Consider the following 9,348-nt stretch of genomic DNA (forward strand, 5'->3'; position numbering starts at 1 on the left):
GCCACGGAAGATTACTGTTTATATTTAATACAGCTAGCTTTCAAATAGTTTCTTTGCATGAAACTTTTATCTAAATCAGAATTGAAGCAACCCTCTTCAATACCTTGTAAAACTTGCAAATTGTTTTCAATGTCTCGACCTACTTTTCAAGATAGAAAAGGTTGGAGAGAGTGACTGGTGGGGTTACAGATTATGTTGGGGCATATCATTATTGCTGAACCCAATGCCTTCATTTTAAATGAACAAATATGCGGAGTTTAATTTTGGTTTGATACAAGTACATGGGTTTACTCTGAATAGAGAGTAGATTTTTCTTGTGATGTGTGACTCAGATTTAATGCATTGTGAACCTAACATGCTTCAGATTTAATGCATTGTGAACCTAACATGCAGTGTCTGTCCTGCATTAGGTGGGGATTCCTTTCACGTGCAGGTCTGTGGGATAAAAGCCATTTGATGAGACAAATCGAGAAGTATGCATGCTCTCTTTTCTTCAACTTACGTAGAATTCTGCTCAAGTCTGTTTTTGAATTAGTGAATTTTGGTCATATCTGTAACTGAAGGTCAATTATAATTTTGAATATTCTCTTAAAGAATGGTCATCTTAATATCTTTATAATGCAGATATGCTGATATATATACCTCCAGGGTCTCAAATTTCTTGCATTATACGCCCTTCATGTATTTCCGTTCACAGGAACAGGTATTTGGAGTATCAGGCTTACTGAATTGGGTTAGAATTGCTTTATTAAATGGTTTGGTTGATAGATTTGAGTTTGATATTATGCATTCTCTTGTGCAGACGCTTGCTCATGATTCACATTCGTATTACCAATCCCAGTTCAATGGGACTGCTGTTGAGAACTAACCCTAACATTTGTGTTGTAAATTAACAGAATTTTTTATCGGTAACATTGTTACTCATGACAGTGACGGTCATGTAGAGCATCATTTTATGTGTATTTCATGACGATGTTGACCAAACAGTGTTCTGTACAAGTGTATAATGGTAACAGCCTAACACGGCATAATGAAACAAACTAAATAATTGGATAGATACCCTGAATTAGCCATTTGAGGGTTGTAAAAACATAACTTTGTATCATTTCTCTTAATAATTGGACGATATTCTTGATTTTGGCATGGTCAAAGTTCTGGTCTTAGAATCTGAAATTAGATTCAGATGGTATGATGACGAGTTCTAAAATTATTTCTAGATTATGAGTGATTATTATGATATTTATTGGATTTGCGTCGAGCTGTATATGATTCTTGAAGAGAAATGCTGTTTTCATCTGAAATTTTGACTTCTTTATTCACATTTAACACACGGCTTTGTTTGGATTCATAACTCAATTCATCTTATCTTATATTATTTTATATAATCTTTTCAATTCCTAAACAAAATATGATAAACAATTTAATTTTTTCAAATCTCAAAATAAAATTAAAATTAAAAAATAATATTTTAATAATATTTTATTCAACTTTTATTTCAACTCATTATCTAGACCTTTCATCAATTTATGTGAACTTAGAACTCATCTCGTCTTATATAATCACTATAATTTTTTTAAATGTTTAAATAAAATACAATAAGTGTCTAACTATCGGCATTACTGTCCAAAGTTTTAAATACCATTCCGATAACCGTTTCGGTTAAGTACTGAAACAAAATATTTAGGTACCGATACCGTTTCGATGTACCATTTCAGGATTAATTATATATCATATATAAATATTTATATGAATATATAAACTAACAACTAATAGAATAAAAAATAATGCTACTCATCATCCTAATTCTCATCATTTTATGATCTGGTATTAAATTATTAGATATTATTTATTATTTTTCACTTATGAACTAATCATCTAATGTCATATTATAGAATAATGAGAGAATGTTAAGAATTGGAATGATGAATAAATTTGTTAAAAATGAATATATATTGAAAAAATCACAAACTTGAGTTGAGAAAAAAAAGAGAGAGATAAATTATTAAAAATAATGATATTTAAAAAAAAAAAAAGGAATAAGGTGAAATATTTAAAGTTATAAAAAAATTAAAATTATATAAATATATTTTATATTTTAGAATTAATTAAATATAATTTAGATTTAAAATTTACAAAAATACTATCTAAATATAAAAAAAATTACAAAACCAACCCAAAACAAAATAGGGACTAAAACGCCCAATTTCTACCAAAATGGCCGGAATTTGATCAGAATGACAAAAACGGGACCAAAATGACCGAAATTTAAAACGAAACAAAATGAAGTGATAGAATATACCGAACACCACACCGGAACAACAAATTTTTGCCAGAATGGAACGAAAATTAAAACCTTGCTACTGCCACTACATTAACAAAATTCAAGATAAAAGACTAGGCCCTATTTGGATAGTAAAAATATTTCATTTTATCTTATTATTATAATTTTATTTAAATTTTAACACAAAATATAATAAATAATTAAACTTTTTTAAAATCTAAAATAATAATAATACTAAAAAATAATATTACGATAATATTTTATTTATATTTCATCTCAAACGGTAGCTAAAATCGCTGAGCTCTTTGTAGCTAGAGAGGCGAAGCGTCTGTAATTGGCTATGGCGCCTTCAAAGGCCTTGAACTCCAATACCCTCCCTTTGATATACTTCTTACTGTGGGTGGTGGCAAGCAAAGTGCAAGTATTGGAAGAATTTTGAAAATCTTTTGCTAGGGGTGTATTTCAGTTTAGGTTGAGCATAGTTTCAGAAAATCGAATAGCTTTGGAAGGAAGGGGAAAGGATGAAGAAACTGAGATGGGCAATGGACGGAGGCTTTTGGGACCTCGACGTCTGCACGCCCAGGACCCTTGACGGGTTGGCCCGTCCCGTTCCGGGTGATCCAATTCCGCTGGGAGTCTCGAGAGGCACCAGGCTCTCAAGGGCCAAGCAGTTGCACTTCATGCAGCGCTTTATGGCCGCGCCATTTGTCCCCTCTTACGCCGCTGCTTCCAACGGCTTCGCTCTCCATCGCGTCCTCACTATTCCCTTCTCTGAAAACTGGTTTTTTACTTTGTTGGGTCAGTTCAATTTGCAGAAGTTAGTGTCCTCCTTGATGAAGGAGAGTGGGGAAAGACCAGCACCACCACCAAACTCGGCATCCTCATTGCTGCAACAATTTGAAAGCGTTGGGAGACACCTTCTGGACAAATCCTTATACGCCTTTGGTTTCTCTTCCGAACTATTGTTAACTCCCGATGATACTCTGCTTCTTAGCACAGATTCCCATTCACATTCTCATGCCGATAAGAAGACACCTCGGAAGAAATCAGTCTTTCATCACAAGGTAACCCTTCTACTATTACCAGGTATTCTCTGTGTTGTGATGTGTTGTGTTACATTCACTATTTATTCTCAGCTTGTTGTTCTCGTACTGTGAGTTGTGTTTTGCCATTCTCGTAAAGAAAAGGATTCTTCTGGTTGGGGATTATGTCATTTGGTTCTGAGGTATATGCGTATTTTTGAAGTTCCCCAATCACAACTTAACGGTGGAAGCAGTTTCACCAGCACTTTTTGTTGACAAATCTGGTAATTATTGGGACGTACCATTTTCCATGGCCATTGATCTGGCTTCTCTCTCTCCTGACTCTGGTGCCAGTTATCATATATGTATGCACCATAACGCCGGGTCACCCGCACAATTCGGAGGTGATCAGACCACCCATGAGCCACCTGCTACTCTCCTTCCTGGTTTGTCCCTCAAAACTGCTTTTTCCTTCAAGCAGAATTTTGACATTTGGAGGACTAAAGCTAAGAAGTTGAAAATGGTGCAACCATATGACATATTCCTTTCAAGCCCTCATGTTTCGGCATCAGGGATCATCGGTAAGCAATCTCCTGTCTGTTTTTCTCACTTTAAATTCTAGAGGTTGGTCATCCACATGGGGATGGTGATTTAGGATTTGGCACTAAGCTTTTTGTAGACTAGCTTCTGCTTCAATGGAGGAATACTCAGCGAGGGCAGATTTAAGGAAATAAACCATAAGAAATTAGATTTTATTAATTTTCATGTAAGTGACTGCAGGGGGTGAAACTAATAACATTGAACCTGTGCACTTGTATCTTTATAACTTTAAAAAAAATATATTGTTGGCTCTGAGGTCTCCTCTCTGCTAAGATTTCTAATCTTGGGAGTAGCGTAGTTCATGACATTGTCATCATCGAAGTTTTGCCTAGGGCTCCATGGAAAAGATCCAGCATTTAGTTGGTCCTAGCCATAGTTTGATGCATCGCTTAACATTTTGACCGTTGACTAATGTTAAATTCTTGCGCAATCCTTTTTGAATAACCTGTAGGGTATGTCATTCTTCATTATATACAGGTGCTGCTATGACTGCCTCTGTGGTAGATTGCTCAGTTAGATCGCAAGATGATTTTCAGGATCCCAACTGCTTCTCTTTTGAGGCATCTGGTGTAAAATCTGCCTTCCTTGCAGACCTGTTTGCATCTGTGTCATTTACAGCCCAGCATGGAAAGTTCCAAAGGCTATTTCTGGATCTCACCCGGTTTCATGCCTGCTTGGATTTTCCTTCTGGTTCCAGACTGCTTTCAGGTGCTACGAATTTAGTGCATGATCTTATTAATTCAAGACAGCCAAGTCTTGAAGATTTTCAGGCCATTTGCCCTAATGCCAGCCTATCTCTTCAGCAGCAGGTGCCTGCATCTCTCTCTTTATCTGTCATGTTTATATTTTTGCAAGTATTTCCCTTACTAGGATTTATTTTACAAAAGACAGAAACACAGTTGTTGAAAAAACGTAACTTTGTTCTGGTCTTTTCTGTAAAAGCAGCTGGTTTTAAAATGTCTGTTATTGATTGTTTCCTTTTACATATTGAACCTGAATAGATTTGTCATGCACCAAAGAAAGATTTGAAATGCTTCTGGCCAGAAGTTTTTTATGAAATGCTAGCTGCCTCCAGATTTATACACCTTATTTTAATCATGGCATAAATGAGTGATGTCAACAGAAGATATAGAATGGTCGCAAACAACATAATGACCTTTTTTGTGCTTATTTAGTAAAATGCTGGAAAGGTTTGTTTTGATTTTCAGCTTGTGAAGTTCGTCTGATTAAAAAGCACAACATGACATGCTAGGAGACTTGGTTTAAAGTTATCTTCTCTCTTGTTCTCTTTAACAGCTTCTATCATCTGTTTTTTACACATGCATGGAGCATTGAAGGTCTAAAAAATTTCCCTTTACGTGTTTCAGATTGCTGGACCCTTTAGTTTTAGAGTCGATTCGGGCATTGCTGTTGACTTGAAGAATCGAGACCAGCCCTTACGTGTAGTTGAACCCATACTTGCTATTGAATATGCATTGCAGGTCCTTGGTTCAGCAAAAGCTGTGGCGTGGTATTCGCCAAAGCACCAAGAATTCATGGTAGAGCTTCGGTTTTTTGAGACATAAACCATACTAACTTGTTTGTGTTTTGATGTCTCTGTTCTTTTGTGTCTACCTATTGTGGATCATTCGAGGGACTGGAGGGAGATACTTCCCATACCAACTATCTGTGTTGCAGTTATAAATTTATGAATACCTCCCATGCCAACTATTTCTGCCACCATTGGAATATCTTTGTTGTCTTTGCGATAATAACTTTGCGAAATATAGTAATTCTGGTAGCCGATGCTCCATTTAGGTATCAAGTTCAAATGTTCATTGGCTATGGGTGTCGTGTTTTCTTGGGCATAATTAGTGCATACAGTTGTAGATTAACGCAATTTTTCATTTTGAATTTTTTCATCAACACGCTGTTTTGAATAGCTTCATAACTTAACCACTTAAAATTCAGAATGAAGTACAGCAGTTCTCTTTGGTGCATCATCACATGGCTGCGTGTGACGCCTGAAGAATCATGTAATCCACCTTGTCACGTGCAGCCCACCAGAATGAAAACTTATGCCTAAATCATACGATCTAAAACGTAATGCCAGTGGCGTTCTAATTCCTTGATGACTCGTACGTTCGTTTTCAAAACTATCATTGGACCATTTTCCCAACTGCATACCTAAAATACGCCATCCTCGGAGTTTGGACTACCCGAAGTTTCGTATACCAACCCCTCTTGAGTTGAATATCCTAATTTTTGGCCATTAGATAGAGGAGATTCCTAGTTCAGCAAATGTCATTATCAAGTTGCTCGAGACGACCACGAGGATTAGGATGTAAACATTAGATTTGAGTATAGGACGACCTTCTAATGTGAATGCATCTCATCGCATATCATCAAAAGAAAAGCCTAACCGTGAAACAGTAGAACCATAAGATGTTTTGGAAGCCTTAGATAATGCTTAGAAAGGCTTCGCTTTTTGTGAGGTGGTGAAAATTGACTACTCCGTTATTGAAGCTGCACATAAGCTTGCATGGAAAGTCGCTTTCCTTCATGATGCCTCTTAACAAAAAATCCCCAATCAAAAAAGAGACGTAAAAAAGTGTCTGCTCCTTAATGATGCAGTTCCATTGTTCAAAGAGACCATCCAACTAAATAAAACAGGTGAAGTGGCCTGTTCCCATCCAGTCGGATAAGGATTATCTCCATTTCAAAGGGTGTGAACAATTCCTATATTGTAACCACATATATTGGAAGTTACAATGGCATGAACAATTCCTCGAGCAATATTTTCTTTTTCCTGTTTTGATGTAGCTGGACCTTTAGTAGAATGGAAGCTTACATTTTCTCACTGTATGTTGCCTGCCAAAACTGGTTTTGGGACAGCCTGATGGAAGCTGTAGGTGCTCTTCATTATACCTTACATTTACAAGGCACAGCCCATGAGGTGGGGCAGACAAGGCATACTTAGCAAGTTCCTTCCGATCACGACTTGTCAGAATCAAGGGAACAATATCCGGAGGAATTGCTCCCTTTCCAATTTGAATCAACAGAGCAACCTGGAAACGTTAATAAACAAAAAAAAAAAAAAAACGCTTCAACGTGGAATCAAAATACAAGAGCAATCAGCTGTCACAGGGAATTGAGGGAAGCATTATTTACCATGTTCCGCACTTGTCTATATAAGAAACCAGAGCCTTCAACTTCTAGCTGCAAAAGAGCTTCCTAGACAAAAATACAACCAACATTTCAGTTTTGAGACTTTTACCAGCTTGATTCAAAATGGGTGATACCTTTCTGAGTCTTCAGTTAATATCAAAATGGAAATGGAAAAAGAGAACGAAAAGAAGTAAATATGGGAATGTATATTCTGAGTTGAAACAGATTTCATTCATTCAAGAGCAGCTATACCAACTATGAAAGCTTGTTTTTAGGCTTTACAATTACCAGTTCAATGACATCAAAACGGAATATATTCTTTACTGGATTTGGCACTCGGTCATTGCGGGATGCATTAACGAAAGCAGAGAAGTCATGCTTTCCAATAAGATAACTTGCTGCTTCTCTCATAAGGGCAGTATTAAGTTTATAGGTACTGTGATGAGCACAGAGACGCTGAAAAGGGTCCATGATGGCGTCATTATATATTTTGTAATGATAAACCTTGCTTATTGCTGAGAATCGAGCATGGAATTCAGGCACCGCAGGGCTAATCTCTCTAACTCGGATATCGATTGGAAGAAGACCATTGAGAGCTGCATGAATGCTGTCCAAGCTGTCATAGTTGAAAGGTGTAACAAAGTGTGCCACCTGAAAGTTTAATTAGATAATTAAATTGTTGGTTTATTTGCAGCTGGGATAGTAGATGGATCCCCTTAAAAGAGTAACAAATTCAGACAGACCTGACCCCAGGCATGAACTCCCGTATCAGTCCTACTTGCTCCAACCAAACGAAGATCCTTCCTTTCGATCTTTGTTGCTCGAGTTAGAGCCTTCTCCATAATGCACTGTATGGTTGGTGGCGACTGCTGATATTGCCAACCTGAAATAAATCGTCATGGTGGTGTTGTAAGAACATGAAATGGGCAATCGTCAGGCCAAGTAGCTGCAAGGTTACCTGGGAAAACAAATATTGAAATGCATAAATTTAAAGCAGAAACTTGTTATTCTGAAGAATCTAAAGCTCCTGCCACAACTTTGAAGTCAAGTACATTGCAATTTTCATGAATTAATTGTTTCCTAGCTTCCCATCCCACCAAGGAGTAATTTTGTTACAGTAAGGACTGCTCTTGTGTTCCTAAGGACCGACTATTCCTCTAAACTTAATTTCGTTCCAAGGAAAAAGTAAATAAATGATTTTCACATATTAGAAGGCAAAAATAAAAATAAAAAAGAAAATGAGAGAAAGAGAATTAATGATAAAAATTTGACGATAAATAAGAGTAAAACCAATGGCTTTTGTCAAACAGAGGCAGAGAGGGGCAAAATGAAAGAACAAAAACCTGCGTAACGGGTGCCATCGTATGCTATAACCAAACGCCACTTATACCCAGAAGCAGAAACAGTTGGCATCGAAGTGTTATGGGTTGGACCCTCTGCGCAGCCGCCGCCCCCGCCGCCGCCACCCGTGTTCTGCTGAAATACCCAATTCAATAAGAGCTCCACAGCATTACATTCCATTATCATAAGCATCAGAGGGAGAGAGAGATAGAGAGAGGGAAAATGGTACTGTTACCGAGGCATTGTTGGGTGAAGAAAGAGATCCATTTTGATTAAGACGAAGAGGAGGAGGAGAGGGAGAAGGAACCAAGCTTGCTCTTACGACTGCGTAGCTCATCTTGTACGTTTGCGTCTCACTCTCTCCAGAGATACAAAGACATTTTAACAGTAACATGCTCTCTCTGAACCTTAAAACGGGGCGTTTTGGGGAAACTGTAAAACAGTGTATTCCGCACAATATCAGTATTTTATTATTGATTTAACTTTTTAATATTGAAAAATAAAAATAAAAAATAAATTCTGATCTACAATAAAGAAATTATCAACGTAAAAGAATGAGGATATAATTTATAGCATAATTTAAATTAAAAAATATCAGAAAAACCATACAAAGAATCAATATTTTTATATAGTTATAGATATTCCCTTCTATTGGCATACATCAGTGTGTTATAAACCAAGTTCACCACATAAACAGAGAGAAAACCTGGTCATTGCATTATATGTCAAGACTTTCATTCCAAAATCCATTACAAACTACACAGATTTCATTAATGAAGTTGATCATCTATTATAAAATCACTAGACCAACCAACAAGTCCATTACAATAGATGTTGCCTCATTACATTTGTAAGCCACCAGCACTGTCTCATTACATTTGTAATTCCATTACAAAAGACCAAGGCCACCAGCAAGTCTAAAAAGCAATTTCACCAGCAACTAGCAAGTAAAGTACA

At 36.7% G+C, this 9,348-nt stretch overlaps 2 protein-coding genes across 3 annotated transcripts; one reads left to right on the forward strand and one right to left on the reverse strand.

The window, feature by feature from the left end:
- Positions 1-2,569: 2,569 nt before the first annotated feature.
- Positions 2,570-5,625, forward strand: LOC122316798 (protein TRIGALACTOSYLDIACYLGLYCEROL 4, chloroplastic-like). Of its 2 annotated transcripts, none has more exons than XM_043133591.1 (4): positions 2,570-3,345; positions 3,527-3,884; positions 4,381-4,712; positions 5,271-5,625. In XM_043133591.1, the coding sequence occupies exons 1-4, from the start codon at positions 2,803-2,805 to the stop codon at positions 5,466-5,468; spliced, it is 1,431 nt and encodes a 476-aa protein (XP_042989525.1). In that variant the 5' UTR covers positions 2,570-2,802; the 3' UTR covers positions 5,469-5,625. The 2 variants fall into 2 exon arrangements, with proteins under 2 accessions (XP_042989525.1, XP_042989534.1); XM_043133600.1 differs by having other exon boundaries at positions 3,785-3,884.
- Positions 5,626-6,480: 855 nt separating this feature from the next.
- On the reverse strand, positions 6,481-8,774 carry LOC122316811 (tRNA pseudouridine synthase A 1). Its single transcript, XM_043133612.1, has 6 exons — positions 8,627-8,774; positions 8,394-8,526; positions 7,794-7,933; positions 7,339-7,701; positions 7,054-7,116; positions 6,481-6,950 (listed from the first exon to the last, which is right to left on the reverse strand). The coding sequence occupies exons 1-6, from the start codon at positions 8,726-8,728 to the stop codon at positions 6,714-6,716; spliced, it is 1,038 nt and encodes a 345-aa protein (XP_042989546.1). The 5' UTR covers positions 8,729-8,774; the 3' UTR covers positions 6,481-6,713.
- Between the last annotated feature and the right edge of the window lie 574 nt (positions 8,775-9,348).

This window comes from Carya illinoinensis, chromosome 1 (genome assembly GCF_018687715.1).
Source record: "Carya illinoinensis cultivar Pawnee chromosome 1, C.illinoinensisPawnee_v1, whole genome shotgun sequence".
Taxonomy (NCBI): Eukaryota; Viridiplantae; Streptophyta; class Magnoliopsida; order Fagales; family Juglandaceae; genus Carya; species Carya illinoinensis.

Excerpts from the sequence above, each read along its gene's own strand:
- LOC122316798 (XM_043133591.1), top strand. The coding sequence starts at position 2,803 with ATGAAGAAACTGAGATGGGCAATGGACGGAGGCTTTTGGGACCTCGAC. Across the intron at positions 3,346-3,526 it reads AATCAGTCTTTCATCACAAG|TTCCCCAATCACAACTTAAC; the intron begins GTAACCCTTCTA and ends GTATTTTTGAAG. Across the intron at positions 3,885-4,380 it reads TTCGGCATCAGGGATCATCG|GTGCTGCTATGACTGCCTCT; the intron begins GTAAGCAATCTC and ends CATTATATACAG.
- LOC122316811 (XM_043133612.1), bottom strand. The coding sequence starts at position 8,728 with ATGAGCTACGCAGTCGTAAGAGCAAGCTTGGTTCCTTCTCCCTCTCCT. Across the intron at positions 8,527-8,626 it reads CTTCACCCAACAATGCCTCG|CAGAACACGGGTGGCGGCGG; the intron begins GTAACAGTACCA and ends TGGGTATTTCAG. Across the intron at positions 7,934-8,393 it reads CGATGGCACCCGTTACGCAG|GTTGGCAATATCAGCAGTCG; the intron begins GTTTTTGTTCTT and ends GATTTATTTCAG.